At 43.8% G+C, this 19,812-nt stretch overlaps 1 protein-coding gene across 2 annotated transcripts in view; it reads right to left on the reverse strand.

The window, feature by feature from the left end:
* The window catches only part of LOC142557422 (phosphatidylinositol-3,5-bisphosphate 3-phosphatase MTMR14-like), a 40,697-nt gene extending 20,894 nt beyond the window's left edge, over positions 1-19,803 (reverse strand). Inside the window, exons 1-11 of one of the 2 annotated variants that reach the window (XM_075669260.1) lie at positions 19,579-19,803; positions 16,419-16,484; positions 14,726-14,826; positions 12,165-12,285; positions 8,719-8,794; positions 6,539-6,628; positions 5,066-5,186; positions 1,654-1,770; positions 693-766; positions 512-582; positions 233-310 (exon numbers count right to left, since the gene is read on the reverse strand). In XM_075669260.1, the coding sequence (XP_075525375.1) occupies positions 233-310; positions 512-582; positions 693-766; positions 1,654-1,770; positions 5,066-5,186; positions 6,539-6,628; positions 8,719-8,794; positions 12,165-12,285; positions 14,726-14,826; positions 16,419-16,484; positions 19,579-19,761 (1,098 nt within the window). In that variant the 5' untranslated portion in view covers positions 19,762-19,803. The remainder of the gene's footprint in view (positions 1-232; positions 311-511; positions 583-692; positions 767-1,653; positions 1,771-5,065; positions 5,187-6,538; positions 6,629-8,718; positions 8,795-12,164; positions 12,286-14,725; positions 14,827-16,418; positions 16,485-19,578) is intronic. The other variant, XM_075669259.1, reaches the window with a different exon arrangement.
* Positions 19,804-19,812: the final 9 nt, after the last annotated feature.

Here is a 19,812-nt window from a genome sequence, read left to right on the forward strand (position 1 = left end):
ATTTTTTCATAATGTGCTTGCCCCCTTTGTCTCGTTCACAAATGCTAAGTATTATACAAGTCAGTACCCGCAGCAGCAAATTACCATGGCTTTAAATAAAAGGAACTCATACAATAAGCCAGATTAACACTAGCACATGGCCCAAATGCCGAATCCTCTGCACAACAAAAAATGGAAGCACTATCGCCAATTGGGGAAAAAGCCCATAACACACAAAAGAAAAGACACCTGCCTTGTACATTGTCCAGTCAATGTTAAGCTGAGAGGTGATCGCGTCATCGGGAATGTTGAGGGGGGCGTTCACAAAATGCTGCACATGGAAAAAAAGCGGGAAATAAGTGCACTGCCTAAGGAATGCATGCTTCACTGTTGGAAGCTGGCAATGCTAGCTTACTTTCCACACAATTTACTTGCCACACCGCAACGCTTAGGACTGCTGCCTTCGAAAGTCGGCATTCGAGGAGAATTCACAAGATGTTGCGAGCAACGAAAGCGAAACATCATAAAGTACCTGATCCCAGTCGTAGATGAGTCCTTCTCCACTATAGTCATTGTCTCGGTAGTGCTTGAAGAACTCGCAACCTGAGAAATATCCACATATTTCATTAACATGTCCTCAGGTCAGCAAATTCTCACGAAAAGCTGCAGCACTCTAAAATAAGTTAACCTGAGCAGAACAGTAGATATTATACCTGGATAGGGAAGGTTGTAGATAGTGAACCCGTTGTATCTATTCTCTTTGTCAACCTTTTCAGAGGATGTTACTCTGTAGCAAATAAAGATAACGGAAAAGAAAAATCAATTGCATGAAATTTTTAAACTTCAGCAAGCACTATGACATTTTTTGGCCAAGCCACATATTGTTTTGCAAGAGCATAAAAGCAAATGTAAATATCACTTGCTCAGACTCTGCACAAATTGTGAAAAATGTTTGTACAGTTGCCAAAAAGCTATTCCGACATGCTCAGGACAGTTCCGAGGCACCAGCACCGGTAGCATAGACATAATGCGCGTGGACAAATGAAATTTTTGACACATTACATGGTGCCAGTCACTGATTCAGTCGCCGCCTGGACGGTCCATGCTAATTCGGCCACTGAGTCAAGCAGAAAGAACAGTTTCTCGTTTTGATGCCTTGCAGGTGCCACCTCAAAATCAAAAGCAGTAAAACTGAATAAATCCAGATGACGATAATAAAGATGGTAGTAACCAAAATTAAAGGAGGCGGCTACACATCAGTGATGGATTTGGCAATACGGTTTGTCGCTATGTTGATTCAATGCTAATCACATTAATGTCAACATTCCATAGCGAGATGGGTTCTGCCAAATTTTTTTCCCTGTGACTTGCAGAATAAATTCATGTCCATTCCAGGCAAATCCAATATTTCAGGCTCCCGATTATTCGAACCTGTAGGAACCTCTCATCAAGTCCCGAATTATCGGTCGGGGTCTGTAATGCCATGCTGAAATATTGAACACTGAGAAGAAGTAGTCATCCGAAACATATTCTGTCCACATCGAACCCTCGATTTTGCAAAACGTTCCGAGGCGAGCTGTCCCCGCCTCAGCTCTGTGAAGAAAGAGAGAGAGAAAAAAAAAAAAAGACACGACTTCACAAATGCATGCAACTTCAGCCCACTGGGACACTCACTTGAGAAAGAACTTGACCTTCTTGTTCTCCACCATAAAGTCGCAAATGTGGTCCACAGAGAGCAGCCTCAGCAGCCGGATGTCCTCCATGCGCAAAGTGCTGAATAACGGCCAGTTGCTACGAAAGAAACAAAGACAGGAAATTACACAGAACTCGCGCGCTGCGCGATTAGGAGGACAGAAGCTTCTCCACAGCTTCCGTCCCACTATCAATACCGAGACACTGTTGGCATCGCAGAGTTTCAAACGAACTGAGATGTACAAAATGTAATACAGTAGAATGTTGTTTGTGCGTTTTGGGGGGAAAACGTCAGAAAAAACGTACTAAAAGGGAAAAGGTAAGATCCAAAGTAACTAAAGAAATTTGACAGACTCAACTATAATTGACATCTATGCAATGCAAAGCGTCGCACGGATCGTTGCGGCACGAGACGCCGACGCACGTCGAGCTGGTGGTGCTCGGGGAGGCCCCAGATGGGTTTAGTTGTTTTCATATTGAGTGGTGTTTTAAGAGGGCGACGGGAGACCGAAGCGAAATTGAGTTGGTGGGCGACACCGGATGCCGCCGAAGCGAAACGTGATGCCCACATCGTGCCGCCTGCAGCAGGGAACGGTCGTGCATTCGGACTACTATCACCAACGAAAAGTGTGCAGTACGCTACCAATGACACTATGCCCCACACACACTGTGAAACAGATAGGTGAAGATGCTTATCACAATAGATTTGGCGGTGATAGCTGTCAATGCGGCATGCGATGACCCGTGCGGAGATTTGCTCCACCGAAATAAGAAACTGTATGTGCCGTCGTTTGTTTTCCCGTGAGACGGGCAGGCGAGAATTGCGGTGAAGCTTCCATGGCCCAATCGCGCACGTCTCGTGCATTTGCTTGTTTATATGGGATCTAGCGACTGCAAAACATATCATACGATCGCAGTTTGGCAACGTGCTGAACATTGGTGCCGAAAAATCGTGTTTCTTCAGGAACGTGTGAACTGGTAAAAAATGAGTGTAACTCTACTGGGTGATTTTTTGTGTTCTCGATCCCAAACGTTGGCGCTGGGAAAACGTACGTAACGGGAATGTATCAACGAGGTTCTACTGTATAACACTTGACATTTAACACTTCTAAAACCCCTGCAAAGACATGATCAGTTGCACCTCAAGTCAAGACATTGGAGCAAATATCTTTTGTCTGCCTAAGTGTCTTCAGCTGACACTGAATGATAAGCAGTACCGTATTTACCCGCGTATAACCCGCCCCTGCGTATAACCCGCACCCCTAACTTTGAACTCGGCGGAAAAAAAAAAAAAAAAACTCGCGTATAACCCGCACGTTTACCTGAAAAAAAAAAATGAGCGCTAGAAAGATGCAACTCACACTCAGTGATCATTTCGTTTTCAGAACATTTATTCAAACGACCGCCACCACGTCACTGGTTATCCGATTCTTAATCGTCGCCGCTCTCACTACTGCCATCCGAGGCTTCATCGCCACTCTCAAAGACGTAGTCGTCCTCGGAACCATCCAGACTATTACTGATCGCACATTTTTTAAAGCTTTTGCGCACCAAATCGGCCGGTATCGCTTTCCACGCATCCACGATCCACTGGCACAGCAATGGAATATCAGGCCTTCGCACGCGTCCCGTCGGTGTGAGGGCGTACATACCGTCGGCCATCCACTGGGCATACAGCCGCTTCACGTGTGCCTTGAACGGCTTGTTCAGGCACACGTCGAGTGGCTGTAGCATGGACGTCATGCCGCCAGGTATTATGACGAGGTCGGTGCTGGTCTCGGCAAGGCGAGCCTTCACCGCATCAGTGCAGTGGCCTCTGAAGGAATCTAGTACGAGCATCGACCGGCGTGCCAGCAAGGCACCTGGTCTTCGCTCCCAGATTACTCGAAGCCAGTCACCGACTAGGCCACTGTTCATCCACGAATTTTCTTCCGCACGCACAACGATTCCTGGGGGCAGTGGAATGCTAGGTAGCGTCTTGCGTTTGAAAATCACATACGGGCGCAGTTTCGTGCCGTCAGCCAAAGCGCATAGCATGACTGTGCAGCGCAGCTTGGCATTTCCGCCGGTCAGCACGCTGACTGATTTGGAGCCCTTTTTTTCCATGGTCGTGTCCATCGGCATCTCAAAGTACACAGGTGTTTGATCAGCATTTCCCACCTGAGACAGCAAATAGCTGTGCTCCTTCCGAAGTGCGATCACATATCGTTGAAAGTTCAACAACTTTTCCTCGTAGGCTTCAGGAAGCCGCTGGCACATGGTTGTTCGCCGCCGCATAGAAAATCCATGTCTTCGCATGAAGCGCTGAAGCCATCCACGGCTTGCACGAAACTCACGTGGAATGTTCAATTCCCGGGCCAACTTCAGGGCTTCCATTTGCGCCATCTCAGTCGAAACAGCGTGGCCACGACATCTCTGCTCCTCAATGAACTTCGCAAGCTGCGTCTCGAGGTGGGGGTACGCGCCAGTCTTCGGACCCCGAAACGCTCGCCTGTTCCGGTTCGTTGCTTCGAGACTCTCTTTTTTCTTCCTCCAGTCGCGAATGCACGACTCGTCGACGTCATGCTGTCTTGCAGCAGCTCTGTTGCCGATTTCTTCGGCAGCGGCTATAATCTTTAGCTTCTCTTTCGCTGTGAAACACTGCCGTCGAGTCGCACTCATGATGCCAAAACAAAGCAGGCAAACAGTGCAAACTGGGGTAAGTACACTAAACAGCGCCTAACGCGAGGCTCAACAATGCTGGCCTTTCGTTGGCCCTTCATCGGCTTGACAAGCGTCGATGACGATGGGGATGGCGGACTACACGGGGAGGCCGCCGCACATTGCGGTGAAGCCGACCCCCCCCCCCCCCTCCCAAGGAAAAAATTCGCAGATAACCCGCACCCCCACTTTTTAAACGCGTTTTTTCACATTTTGGTGCGGGTTATACGCGAATAAATACGGTAAGTGTCACTTGTTGGATTAGAGCAAGAACAGAGAATGAGAAAGAAGTTTGACACAGAACTTTCTTTCTTTTGAAAGCATGGTCAGAGGAGAAAGATTGATGCAAGATCCCGAGCTTCAATGGTATCACGAGGTAACCTAGAGAAAATACAATGCGCACCTCTAACCCACATCTGATGAAAACTTTGCGTGTAAGCTCCACATGAATCCCCATAGATGGCTTGGGGTGAAGCTCCCTTCCGATGTTCTACATGGCGATGCCCACAGGCAGCAAACCTATTCCTGAAAACGTTTCCACACTATATCTCTTTTTTATCACGTCCTTGAATATCCTTACTCCCGATGTATTTTGCACATTTTGATCAAAGATGGGCAACAACCACTTCTGAACGATACACACAATCACACAGTGGCATGTCGTGTTGCATATTTTTTTTTTTTCCCCACTCACCCAGCAGTGGCTGGCGGAGCATTGTCCTTCGCCAGATCGATGAAGTTCTCGTCCTCACCAAGACTCTCAGCCGCTGCGACACTGGCGTTGGATTCCGTGTCCGCATAGTCCGAGGGAAGTCCTGTGATGCCAAGCGAAAGGAAAGGGCCGTAGTTGTAAGCTGTCAGAATCCTATCTCACACAAAGGAACTGCACAAAACAACAGACATAGCCAGAGAAAGTACAAAGCGTAGAAATGCACCTTGTTTAGCCACTAGACACACTTGAACATTTCTTGTTCTGGAGGACATTCGCAACCACACGACAAGCATCTAAAATTTTGATTTCTTGGATTGCACGAGCCAAACCCACGATCCAATTATAAGGCACATCGTAGTGGGGACTCTGGATTGATTTTGACCACTCGGAAGTTCTTTATGTGCACCTAATTCTGAATACACAAGTGTTCCTGCGTTCTGCCTCCCCCCCCCCCCCTCCCACATGTTTATGCAGCTGCCGTGGCGGAAAAAAAAAAAAAACCATGACCTCATGCTCAAAAGCAAAATGCCACGACCACTAAGCCACTGTGGTTGGTTTTAAGAATTTGTACCAGTCTTTTTCATTAAGAGGAAAAAAATATACAGGTGCGGGACTATCAGAAAATTTGAATACAAGAAGTCTTTGCTGTTTGGTTCATTCTTCTAGCTCCAAATGACTGTGTGAGTTTGCAAATCGATCATATTTACCGAAATGCTGTGCTGTAGATGCAACAGTTTGCAATGATTACACGTATGCACCAAGTCTGTCTCATCGCCTTTACGGATTAGAAAAAAAGAAGATTGCTTAAAACTTCCTGCACGTTTTTCCTGGTCATTTTTGATGGCACGCAACATTTTAGTAGCTAGCAACATGTCGAACCTTCACCTTCGGCTTGGGTATGTATGAAAAGCGGGGCGTGGGAGTGAGAGCTTTTTGTTTGAAATAACGGTTGTGTGGTTCTTGGAGTTCGAATTTGCAGGAGTTCTTCTCTATTCAAATACATGGGACTTTGCCACGACCAACAGAGCAGTTTGAATTAGCCCTCAATTCAGATTAAGAGTTTTCGAATTGTCGGGATTGCACTGGACTGATGAACATTCCCATGGCGGTTAAATTCTAATAAGAAATTTTGTCTTTCAATATAAAAACAAACGCTGCGCTTTTATTGCCTAAACCCTTCATTAGGAGGCACATCGTAATGGGGTACTCTGGATTTATTTTGATCACCTTGCATTAATTTTGATCGCATGCACCTTAGTCTAATTACACAAGCGCTCTTACGTTTTGCTCCCATCAAAACATAGCCCCCGCGACCTTAGGTTCAGTAGCACAATGCTATAGCCACTGGGGCACAGTGGCATGTAACTTTATATGTTTGAAGTCTCAAGCCATCCACAGTAAAACGCCGGTTTAGGAAACAACAGTCTTTGACCCGTGTGTTGAGAGCCAGTTTACCTAGAGAGTGCGGCTGCAGAGGCTCCGTGTTGTTCGACGCTCTCGTGTTTCCATTGTCCACGTTTCTTCTGTTCTCCGTCGACCGCTTATCTGGAAAAGCACGCCAACAGGTGTTTAGACGAGGCTCTCGAGATTGCCGAAATACGCAAGATTAAAGAAATGGGTACGCTCGCCATTGTCCTCAGTCCTAACTTTTCGGCTCTCGATTTCTATTTTAAACAGTGGTACAGTTTGCATGCAAGATAAGATAGCACATAACCTGGTCAAAATGCGCTATTAACGATAACAATCAATTCTTTTTTTTTCTTCAGTTCGAGATTGCACAATGCGCAATAGAACTACGCAAACATGAGACAAACTTATTGCTTATGACTGCCTTGTAGCACTTGCAACTAACCATGAAAGACAATAATTACTATACACGACTAGTCATGAGAAGCTAACTGAACTTTCTTGCCGTGCTAAAGAACCTGAATACTCTCCAACTCCTTGAAGTCGGTGGAGCTGGAATAGTTCACGAAACAACATTGTTAAATCGGGATCTGTGTCCACCATTCTCACAGACACAGACCTAGTATTTCATTGCAAGCACCACGTAACACTTTGAATATTGACTCTGCTGGGCATTGGTTGCAAGCCCTACTGCAGGTACATATGTTTGCATATTACCTCCTCAGAGTGTTAAGTGCATTTTTTTCTCCTCTAATACCTTTTTACTGAGCAGTTATTTTGACTTCCTTGTACAGTTGAACCTATGTCTTGCTGCATGCTGTCTTGCTGCAGCCTAGCTGTGCCTATAGTGCTGTCAACTCCTGAACAGGACTAAGTGCGGGATAACATAATTTTGAGAGTAAGCGGGTGTACTGGATGAACAGTCAAACCTTGACATACAGATACAATGAATTACCACAAATAACAAAGGAAATCTAAAATGTAGCTTGCCAATATGAGGATGCAAACAAGGTAATTTTCTGACGGATGCAATTTTCTTATACCAAAGTTCAATTGTAATAAACTGACTCTCGTGTAAACTTAGAAAATGCTGCAGTGTCACCATCATCAGCCTATCTCGTGTCCAATGCAGGCTAAAGGCCTCTCCCAGCGGTCTCCAAGCATTCCCTCTGTTTTACGTCGGACGACACCATCCCATGCCTCTTCCAGTGTTACCGGTCACTTTAATAGGCTGCCGGTTACATAATGGACTGGGCCAGGTTACATAACATGGCTGACCCCACTACCTCTTAGTTGCATTCAGAATACTTTGAAGTATGTTTGCAAACACTCGCTGCTAAAGGCTGCAGTTCAAGATGGCAGACAGCAGAGAGTTTTTAGCATAGTGCTGCCATCTTACGATTACTGGTACTGGCTGTGATGACTACAGCTACTGCCGGTTACTGCGACTGCACAACAAACACGGCAGTGTCCAATCTGCTCTCTTCAATCCTAATTCGCCTGTGTTACGTTTTCTCTGTTGCAACAACAAGAAGTAAATGAGAACATTAGCGATCGCTTAGTCTCATCTCACACTAAGGCCAAAGTGCAATCACTGTTTTTTCATTATTATGCAGGTCTGTTGTTTGTTTTGACACTGCCACTTAGAGAGAAGGCATCAAGGTGGAAAAGTATGTTGATTTCCATCAAAGAGGCAGTACCACAGCAGTTAGCATTATTCAATGCTGTAGTCATGTGTCACCCTCAACCCGTTTTACCAACACTTCACGCATGTTAATGAAACTTGACACACAAGTCCAATTAGGAATGTTTCAAAATGTATGAGACACACTTTAAACAGCATTATCCTCCTTTTTCACTGGTACTTTTGCTTGTGATGCACTATCTTGCCATGCAAAATCGTGCATACTATGACTGAAGGGGTCAATATCCTGCAAGAATGCTGTTGTAAATGGGATTGGGTTAAGCTTTGTACCGACCAAAATTCTTCGACACGCTGCGCAGGCCAGCGTTTCTGCATGCTACTTTCACTGCATCCTTCAAGGCATAAAATAGAGGCTGCAACCTCGTGTTCTACAGCAAAACAGCATAGCATAGCCACTGCAAAAGGGCCTGTACTAATGTGCCACTTGTCTATAGGTTAGTGCCGCCCTGTGTAGTAACACGAGAGCATCAGTATAAAGCCTAGATTGTGAATTGACGCAAGAAAACAAAGCCCCTGTACGCACCCGAGAAGAGGAAGTCGAAGCCCGAGCGGCTGTAGATCTCGGCCCCGCCCGCGAGCGTCGCTGACCTGCATATGTGCTGGGAACGGAAAGAAAGCGCCGAGGAATTAGGCATGAATTTGGTTAAGCAGTGAAAGTGCAATTAAAACAAGCCCAAATTAACAGCAAGGTTTGTCTTAGAATAGCCTGGAATGAGCAAGATATTTATTTCATCTGAAAAAAATATACTTCACAAACCAACTCATTTTAACTGAGGATATTAATTAATCAGCAGTAGCATCATAATGAGTATAATATTTTTAGTCCACTGGCAGGTTAAAGGGACACTAAAGAGAATCAATAAATCAGTTCACACTGCTAACATAGTCTTTCAAAACTCTTTTTGCATTAATTTCTAGGCAAAAGATTGTTAACACAGAGGAAACGAAGGCTAAAGTTTCATTTTTTTAATAATTCCATGCCAACACTCCAGCGGCAATACATCAGTGTTACATCACAGATTTCAATGTATTCTCTCATACTTGAGCCATTGTGGCTAAGTAAAAGTTATCAAAACTTGCAAAATTCAGTCTTTGGCTCTTTTAGAATGCAATATAGTTGACCTTAAAAAAAACATTTAATAGGCCCAAGCAGATGCCATCAAAATCTGATGACATAATAACAACATAACAAGCAGGTGGGGGCAGTTGAAGACAGCGTTATCACCCATCTTTCATTTTTGCATTTTTTTCTGGCTTACTCTTATGGTAAGACTAACTTTTCAGGTATTGTACGGAGTAATTTACTAGTACAGCACAAATGATTTTTCCCTTTATGGTGTCTTCTCAAGGGCCTCCCAAGGAGACCTAAGAATGCTGCAGTTCTGCGTCAACCAAACCCACCCTACACCAGCAAACTTCCTAATCTCAGAAACCCTTTTGTACATTATATACCGAAACATGTTTCATTTTTTGTCTTTTCTTCTTTTGCAAGATGTCTGAACTTGTTAGAAGAGCTAAGATAGAAATGGTTGGAAACCAGGCATCATTGCTGCATACGCTACGTAATGAGAGTGACTACTTTTGCACAGACATTTATTCTCATATCTGCCAAAACTGACACAATTTAAATGAATGTGCCAGTCCAGACTAACCGGTAATTTGACACCAGGAAGACTCACGGATATGAGAATTACTGTCAGGTACCCATCTAAGGAACGAAAAGGCTACCTATTTTTGAAATTTCCTCATTCTTCTTTTTTTGAGCAAATGAGCCCCTTAGAAATGCAACAAGGAACTGCAGAATTTTACAAGCAACTTCGTGAAAAGAGATTCAAATCTGCTCGTAATATTCAAAATGGACCAACCTTCGCAGGACACGTGTGAAGACGCTAGACATTTAATTTAGCCTGTTTAGCGGCACAGCGGGTTCGAAATGCACTTGTGCAGAACCGTAAACAACCCATAACGTTTATTGTATGCGCGGTATTTTTCAGATTTATAGGTGTGGGCTTTGCGTGATGTACGCACATAGCAAGCAACATTGCAGTCATAGAGTTAGTAGTATGCTAACTCTAGAGGAAAAGCTGGGCGAGAAAAGTGACAACCGCGAAGGCGCCGCCATGTTGCTACGACTCATTTTTGTGAAGCTAAAAATATTCAAACTGTTATGCACAAACAAGCATTTATACGTAGCACATATGAATGGACAAAATGTAAGTTCATTCTGTATGTTTTTCAGAAACACTGAGTAGCTATTTATAAAATTTCCTGTAAAATTCACGGTGTGCGAAAGGATGCGTTGGCAGGTACCTGACCTAGATGGCGCCACCTTACTGACGGAGACTTGGGATAATGTTGATTGCGCGTCTCACCTGAATCGCATCTTGTCGTCTGCACTTGCACAAAGTAGCAACATGGCGCTGCCCTTGCTGTTGCCGATTTCAAAGCATGGGCACTATAGGGAGCTTTTCGTCTAGAGCTGGCTATATTACCTTCATGATGGCGGTGGTCCTGGCCACCTGTTTGGAACTGAACTTGGTGTTGCTTTCATAGAATTCACTTAATTCATAGCAGATGACTGTAGCTTTAGCTCAGCCTCAAACCACTTCGACGACCAAAGTATTATGGATAACCGTGTGGAGTTTTCCAGATTGCTTCTTATTTCGAACACTTCAAGACCTAATGAGGGAAACTTCTGGCATGGCAGTGCCACCTATCAGCGAAGTCAAGAGCTAAGCACACGAAATATGGCCTCCGAGATTGGGAAGTCTCGGAGGCCACATAAATCTTGGAGGCCATGAACTGAAGGCTAGCACTGATTTTGCCCTGGATCAGCAGACATGGAGAGTACAATTACAACGCACTCCGGGCTTTCATTGCGCAGCTTCTCACACTTTTCACATGCACACTGAAAGCTTGGCAAATTGATAAAATCACTTATGTCCGCTATGCAGTGCAATTGAACAGCGTTCCAGAAGTAAACAATGCTATCCCACTATACTAAAACTACCTTTCTACAAGGTTCATTTGCAAAACGGTAATGCTGTTTTCCTTAAACCTGCTATTACACCAAAGTTTAAACTAAAGTTGTCTACTGATAAAGGAGAAATGGCATCAAAATGCAATATACTGAGCTGACTATGCGTTATAAGCCAGTGAGACACATGCGCATGGAGTGATAACAGTGACAGTAAGCGCTTAACTCTTTCCGTGCCTTTTACAAGTCTCTCTTGCCCAGGATTTCCTTTCGTCTGCTGAATGCCACAAACAACTGGCACTCGTCTTGTCATTTTGTTGTAGATGCCATGCTACCAGATGGCGCAATCTTCTCAGAAAACTGATTTGTTTTTTCTTTTGAAGCACTTGGCATAGATGCAGCGAAAGTACGGCCCCCCTGGCTTTAAAAATAGTCACGCAGAGTCAAGTGGCTGTAACGAAGACGTACACCCTTTTCGATGCGAGAAACGTGGTGCCTTTGGCCGTTTCTTCACTTCAAGCAAGGAAGTGGACCTGCAAAGCTCTAGTGAGTGATGTTTGAAGCTTCAACTGAGTTCAGACAAGTGCGAGGAAGTCTTTTGAGCCTCTGGTGCCCTCCCTCACATGGTCGCGGCTTGAGGAAGACACCTTGTGGCCTGCACCACTGCTACCGCCTTTCCATGCAACACCCGGATACATTGTGTGGAGGACAGCAAAAGCATGCCTGGCTTCTATTCCAAGAAACGTCAAACCCCACATAGATGCTTTCTGTGACCATAAACCTATCTGTAGCTCAGAAACATGGAAAAAAAAAAAGGGGGGGGGACGGCGACAGACAACATAAAATAGCGAGCTGCTTAAAATTGCAATACAAACAAAGGCTATTCACAATGGATCAGCTATTACATCATTTGTAAAAAATTTGTTGATTTTCTGAAAAAGAAATCTCGCAAGGAAAGGGTTAAATTAGAAGGAACAGGTGTTACACCGTACTTTTCCCTCATACAGGATGACGGGGACCGGGAACCGCGTGCGACACCTCGCGATCCGAGCCTTCTGAATCTGCTCCCGCAAGTCCTGCACGTCGGGCAGCGACCCTGGCCCACCGGCCGGCCTGCAAAAGAACATGTCAATGAGGAATCACTAATGCGAGAAGTAGGCTGCAAGCAAGCCCGGGATTTTTTTTTTTTTTTCAGTGAGGTTGGCAAGACTTGTCCCCTTGTCACGGCACTTTCGACAATATGCTATCCTGCCACCCAATACTTACGGATATGAGATGCGATAAATAAACAACAGCCCAATCGCACTGCGCGGCATATGCAGAGCTTACAAAGCAAACTGGCAAACTGCCAACAAAAACATAAGTGAAATTTCCTCTATCAAGCCACTCAAACGTACTTGCTCAGAAAAGTGCAACGTTAGTCAAGAAACAACACAGCCCAACTAGTTTGAGTCTCAGGCCCAATTTAAAGCCATTCAGGTCAGTTCCAACTCATGAAGGCCAATTGAGCATTGAGACTCCCGAGCTAGGTGTACTGAAACTTGTTTTTCAAAAAGTCGTCAGGGACAATTCAGCAATGTAAACAGCAGTGCTACATAAGACAAGAGTGATATGCTATGAGACGAAACATTTGCTGCAGTTAAAATACATGCAGATATGATAAAATTTTTAAATTTCAATCATGCGAAGCTCGTGTGAGTTAGTGAGGCTGTAGCAGTCACGTCACTGACGACACGAGCATAGCCTCGTCGCCTGTAGGTGTTGGCACCTCGAAGATGAAGGTGATGTGTGATGTTTGTCGAGAAAAGAATATTCATGAGAGCTGTCACACAGACAAGCATGACACATATTTAAATACAATTAATTTAAATACAATTACACTTTAGGTCCGGGGGCAACTCTGACTCCCCTACTGAAATAAATGTAAAATGCAGAAATACTATCTTGAGACAACCACGAGACCGACTTGGATAAAATCTGTTTCATTCGAGAGACAAAGTTGAATTCCAGCAGCTGTAGGAAGCATAATTTTAATTTAGCACTTCACACTGCCGTATACACTCCAACCCAGAAGAATAGAAATGGCAGGCGTTACCAAATCCTGACTGGAAGGTTACCACTGTCATTGAAGATAAAAGTGTACAATCATTACATTTAGCCGATGCTAACATATGGGACAGAAACTTGGAGGTTAACAAAGAAGCTCCAAAACAGGATACGAACCGTGCAAAGAGTAAGAAACAAAAAATGTTAGGTGTAACGTTAAGAGACAGGAAGAGAGCAGCGTAAATCGGAGAGCAAATAGGGATAGCCAATATTCTAGTTCACATCGAGAAAAAAATGGAGCTGGGCAGACCATGCAATGCGCATGACAGATAACCGGTGGACTATTAGAGTAACAGAATGGGTGCCAAGGGAAGGGAAGCACAGTTGAGAACGGCAGAAAATTAGGTGAGGTTATGAAATTGGGAAACAGGTGCAAGTCGGACTCATCTAGTGCAAAGCAGGGGTAACTGGAGATCGCTAGGAGAGGCCTTCATCCTGCAGTGGACATAAATATAGGCTGATGTTGATGATAATTTATAAAAACTGTTGAAAATCAATCAGTTAAAAAAGAAACCTTTGAAGAATGAAGTTCACAAATTTGTAATTCTGCACTAAATACAGATGCCTAGCTTCTGTAAACTGCGCGTGGTAGAGCATCTAAAGTGCACAAGCATGACATAAAAGTTTAGAGCTTGCATAAAATTAGAATGATTACAAGGGTTTTCCATAAGTCTTACATAATTAGTGATACAAATGAGAGTGATGTATAATGGATCAATTCCAATGCATTATACACGTCTCAATAAATGCAGGTTACAGAATTGTGATATTGCTATTTATTACTGAGTTACAAAGTTGATGACCTATTACTTGAGTATTTGTAAATTTTGAAAGAAAATAAAGAATGCTAGGGTCACCAGACTTTTTTAAGTGCAACACACCTCACCTTATTCAAAGCAGTCAATACCAAGCAAAATTATTTCTTCGTTACCATGTATTCAGACATAGACTCCTACACACACCCCGACCCTGCTAGATCACAAAAAAATTGCAGTCTTCTAAGGAGGCACCACTCGCATACGGTGAGGATCACGATATTTTGGGCAGGGTAACAGCAAACCCTGCCATTGTCCTATCACACGCCACTGGCGGCGGAGGGCAAAGGTTGTCCACGCTCTAAAAACAACAACGTTTCCTTGTGGTGGTAGAGGACGTAGGAGACGATGTCATCGTGAAAATAAACTATAAGCAATAAATTCATGGTATGCTCATCACTACCACTCACTCTCTTATTGATGCCCATACTTTTTTTTTGTGAGCAGGGAGCACCAAAAAAAAAGAAAAGGTGTGCTCTAGACAACTCTATGTAAGCGGCACCTCCGCCATAGTTACAACGACGGCCGCTTCCCGTTGGACTGTCGACGATCCAGCCGGCACAAAATATGCAGGAGGCTATGATTTAGATAGGATTTCCCAAGGTAAGGCTGCATGCCTTAAATAAACATGCCTGGGAGAAGTGTCGGTGTTGTGGCTACCGATGGGATGCTCCAAAAGGATGATCCTGTTTGGGTAGGTACTGCTCATGGAACCCTGCTCGTTCTCAATAACCTGTACAAGAAAAAGGAATGCAGCTGAAACAACTCGCAACAATATAGAGGGTGACCCATAAGCAACACAGAAAGTGAGGATTTAACCATTTGAAAAGTATTCACTGTTGCAAGGTGCTATTCTTGCAGAAGTACATGAATAATGCAATTTATAAAAAAAAAAATTATAGCCACAGTAGTGCATTTGTCACTGAAAGGTGAGACTGTTCCAACCTAATCTAAGTTATTACTACAATTAAATATTAAACTACTATTAAAACCGAGAGGTTAGGAACAGTGGTGGTGCATAAGGAGAGAAGAATCGGAATTACATAAAACAAAGATTACATGGATACAGGATGGTGTACTTATGTGCTTATTACAGACAGCAAGGAACAGAAATTAAAATGTATATATAACAGCACTCAAGTTGTACAAGAACTCTAATTTTATGCTGAAATATAGTGGCACTGCCTCATTTCTAAGCGGAATTCACTTCTCATCATCATTAGGCTGATGATTTATTGGCATCCCCTTTGGAACGGGGTGATGACAAATTGTCACCTAGCCTGCTTGAGTTAATTCGGTATGATGTGTACATGCTTTTCATTTTAGCACGTTTCTGTACATCTCCTTAAAATTTTTGCTGGATGGATGCTATGAGCATCCCCTTTGGAACGGGGTGCTGGGTTGTGCCACCAAGCTCTCGTTATTATATTGCCTAATGTCCTACCCATCTTAAAACACACACAGACAAAGGATTCCCATCATCAAACTTTCTGAACCCCCTACTGGGAACTTTGTTTTTGTACACTTCCGTTTAGTACAAAACATGAAAGCATGGCTAGAAACCAAGCAATGAAAGAGCCAAGAGCATCCCAAGACTTTATGTGAACGGAAACTTTTCCGCGGCTTGCAGTTAGTAAGCATTCTGAGCCATCAGACCAGCCCAGCATTACACAATACCAAAACATGACAGCACAGGCGGCAGGGGGGTCAAGCAAAAACGAAACCTTTTGACCGCCTATGTCATCGTCAAGGGCAACGTCAACGAGTTCTTTTTTCCAAAGAATCAAATAGCAGTGGACAAGTTGCATTTTCTTGCATCTTATAATGCAATGCAATCATATATTTATTATATATCATTGAGTACTAGTGACACAACTACAATGAGGAGTGGTGATGTCGTCAGGCTAGTGCCAGAATGTCCAGGTAGAGTCTCAAATCGTGTCCTACATCTATCTCAATTTCTCGCTTACTAAAACTCTGTTCTCAATATTAATGATACCTTAGAGGTTTTTAAGCATTAATCTATCAATTAAACTTGACTTGATACTTGCTTTTAACGCCCCTTTAAATATCAAAGCCAACACATTGCTAGTTTTACAACCAAAGAAAATTCAAAGCATACACTCAATAAGGCTTCGACTGGAACTAGTTGGCATGAAATCATTTTGTTTACCACACCATACTGTTTACACAGAGGACAAAATTAATTAAAGTGACACACATGTGCGTAACTGTGCACATGTGTGTCCGCACGTATATTTTGTCCTTTGTGTGAACAGTACAGCGCAGCAAGCATACGACCCAAGGAAGCAGTTTGGCACTAACTTTGAGCACATAGTCCTTGGCAAAAAGGTCTTCGCACTTCTGTTGGATGTCGGCGTTCCTACGAGCCTGCGGACGACAAAGAACAATGGCTCAGAGTCAAAACAAAAAAACAACACTGCACTTGTCATACTGAGAGACAACCTGCCTTGCGACACAACCACAACGAGATGCAGTCACGATAAAGAAACAACACGGGACGCCTCAGCAATCACGTGCGGATCGGAGAATTCTACGGTCAGGACACAAAAATAAGGCAAGTTGCCTTCTGATTGATCCTCACTCGAAGAAACTATTCAGTTCAACAGACATTTACAACAATCCCTGGCACTACTGAACTCTCGTATCATTTCTTCAACTCGAATGAACTTTCATTTCAGCTCACACTCGACTTAAAAATCCTTCAACAGAAGTTGTGATGAACAACTTGCTGGTTATTTTCAATACAGTAGACAATGACAAAGACTTGGCAACTTGAACTTGAAAGCAATATATGTGCCTACGGGTTTTCAGAATGGACCTCCACACTCAGAATTCAGCTACACAAGAGCACACAAGAAGATTATTACTATATAGAGATGAAATTTCCCATTAGTGCTTTAAAATAAAAATATTAATGTGTGCCATCACTGTTTTTTTTTTTTACTGCACATCACATACTATGTCAATTGTGCTTAAACTCTGTACTTACGTAGATTTTTTTTTTATGTATTTAGGCTCCTACTAGTGTATGATTACTATAACAAGTTGTTTTTTTCTCCTTCCTTCTGCATTCAAGTTGACTACAGTTTGTATTTTTGTGCATTGGAGCTTTTTCTCTATATTTAGTTTGTTGACCTGTTACTCCTGCTATTAATCATGTTAACTACTTTAAACTTTAAAAGGAGTTTATTTTAGCCCATGACTCTGGGACCTCCTTCTGTATTTAAAAATGTGTAATGAAAACATGAGACTAATAAATTTGGTTCTAAATGAAGCACAAAAAAAAAAAAAGAAATGGGAGCAGCCAATGAACATTCTTTGTTGCATAATTCCAATCAACATTTGCTGTACTATAGCCCTTTTGCTTCAGAATTAATTTGCTAAACATTTTTTGTTTAACTGACTAATGCACCTGATTCCAATTCAGTGTTCATGCAGTTTCAGATTTAAGCTCATTGATAAAAAAAAATACCACATAACTCACTGATGCTTTTGCATCTAATTATAGCAGAGAAAACTGTCACACTGGAACAAAAAAAGTTTGTTTGCAAATGTTCTGAATGTCCAGTAACAACACACACGCAAAGGATAAGGGAATGCAGAGCATCAGCATGTCTGACAGACAACAAGTTGTGATAGTTGTTATCTCGCAACCACACTGCAGAATAGGACACAAAATTTAAGTGCTGGGCTTGCTCGCCTATTCAAAGCCTTTTCTGTTGTAATGTTGTGTTTAAAATGATTAATGTTGCAGGCAACCATGCAATTTTCTTTCATTGATTATATAGGCACCTTTATGCAAACATGTGAGACTGTGAGACTGAATTCTACCAGCCAAAGTAGACTAAAGTTTTCTGCAGCGTGCTAAAGTCCACAGGCCAATCACAAATCTTTGTCTGATACGTAAACCTCTCTTGATTGGCTGCCAGATTCCGAACAGCCACTGGCCAGTATGATAGCAAAGGAACTGATAGCATGACAAACAAGGCACCAGTGAATCACAAAACGCCCACACGTGAGAGAAGTCTCGTGACTCTGGCTTCATATGTTGACAGCGGTAAACTTCTGCAGCCTTTTGGTAAACACACATCTTCTGTGCCCCACACATCCCAAGTTATGCACATTTATTACACTATATAAATAATTATCTAGTTGCACAAGGGAGTTCACATTCAGAAAAACATTGTGCAAGCTTTCATGGACACAAATAAAGAAAAATGAAAACTGAGTCACAACAAAACCACAGTAAAAAAAAGGCCGAAAGGAAAGTAATAACGCATGCTTCTCAGAAGAAAACACTTTTTTTTTTATATTTTCCTTTTCTTTTTGCTTAGTGTATTGATCCGTCTGTTTCGCTGTAGTAGTTTCGTAAGCAAGGTATGCTTCCAGGAGAATTAACAGGAGAGGGAGAACACGCCACGCGGTTAAAAAACAAAAACGGTTGTAAGCGCACCAAGAAGAAGGGGGGGGGGGGGGCACTAAAACACTGCAACAACCCTCAGTGCAGGTTCTTTTTTTATTTTTTTTTTCGGGCGCCACATGGACAGAAAAGAACTCGTTTTGGTCTAAATTAAAACGCGCCGCGTGCCTTCCGCAGCGATAACCTACATTCGACAATGGACAACGCGGGCAAGACGACTCGCCGCTTCAGCGAAACACACACACACACACAAAAAACAAAACAAAAGACAACAAACATGAGCGAAACGTACAACAAGGAAACAGTCGAACCGAATTCCAGACATGATCGCAAGCGGCAACAGTCACTTTCGGTGTCAAGCATCGGCGAAGTAAACAGAGAGTGCAGAGAGGCTAACAGTAGTGGGGGTAACGTTTTTGTTATTCTCTCTTTTGCCCGACGACGTCCAGCGACGAAAGTTGCTCGACCCCGATGCAGCGTGCCATCGAACTGTAGCAGATCGCGGTTCAACTGCACCGGTCGACACCGGCTGCTACGGCTGTGCCACGAGTTGACACGTGATAGAGGCTTTGAATCGGCGTTTTCAGCGTTCGCAACGATGTTAGCACGTCTCCCAGCTCCGTGTCACTCCGTGCGACGAGCTGCCAACGGAGTTTTCGGAGAGTTCGCAATATGCAATTCACGGTGCACTGACGCCAACTCTACTCCACGAAGCGATACCGCAAAAGAAGAGAAAAAAATACGGCAGATGCGCGCCGGAATCGAACGACGAGACGCGTCACGAGTATTCGGTTGCGTATCAATTGATAGACACACGAGAACAGTCGGCCACATGGCACTAGATGCGCGCAAGGAGATTTTGATCGGCGGATGATCGGACGTCGCCAACACCTCGCTGCTGTCACGCGCACGCTGACGTTTGCTGTCGGAGTGCCTGCACGGCGCGTTCGTCGCTAAACTGCAGACCGCGAGCGGTCGAGAGAGCCCGGGCCGCATACTGCGGCAGCAATATTTTGATAACGTGTCGCAGCGTCAATTCACCTGTTCCGAGTTGCTCGTCGTCGAGCTGAAGACGGTTTTCGTGCAGAACTCCAGCAATCCCTGAAGGTCGGACGTCTTGACGACGTCCATCTGCGACGGCTGGCGCGGTGAACCCATTGTCGCTAGGGTTGGGACGCCGGCACGCTTGGAAAACATGGGCTTACGATGGCACCACCGATGCATACCACGCAACCAGCAGACGCCATGTTGACAATTCCTTGACAAGGGTCATGT

The sequence above is a fragment of the Dermacentor variabilis genome, chromosome 9 (genome assembly GCF_050947875.1).
Source record: "Dermacentor variabilis isolate Ectoservices chromosome 9, ASM5094787v1, whole genome shotgun sequence".
In the NCBI taxonomy this organism is placed as follows: domain Eukaryota; kingdom Metazoa; phylum Arthropoda; class Arachnida; order Ixodida; family Ixodidae; genus Dermacentor; species Dermacentor variabilis.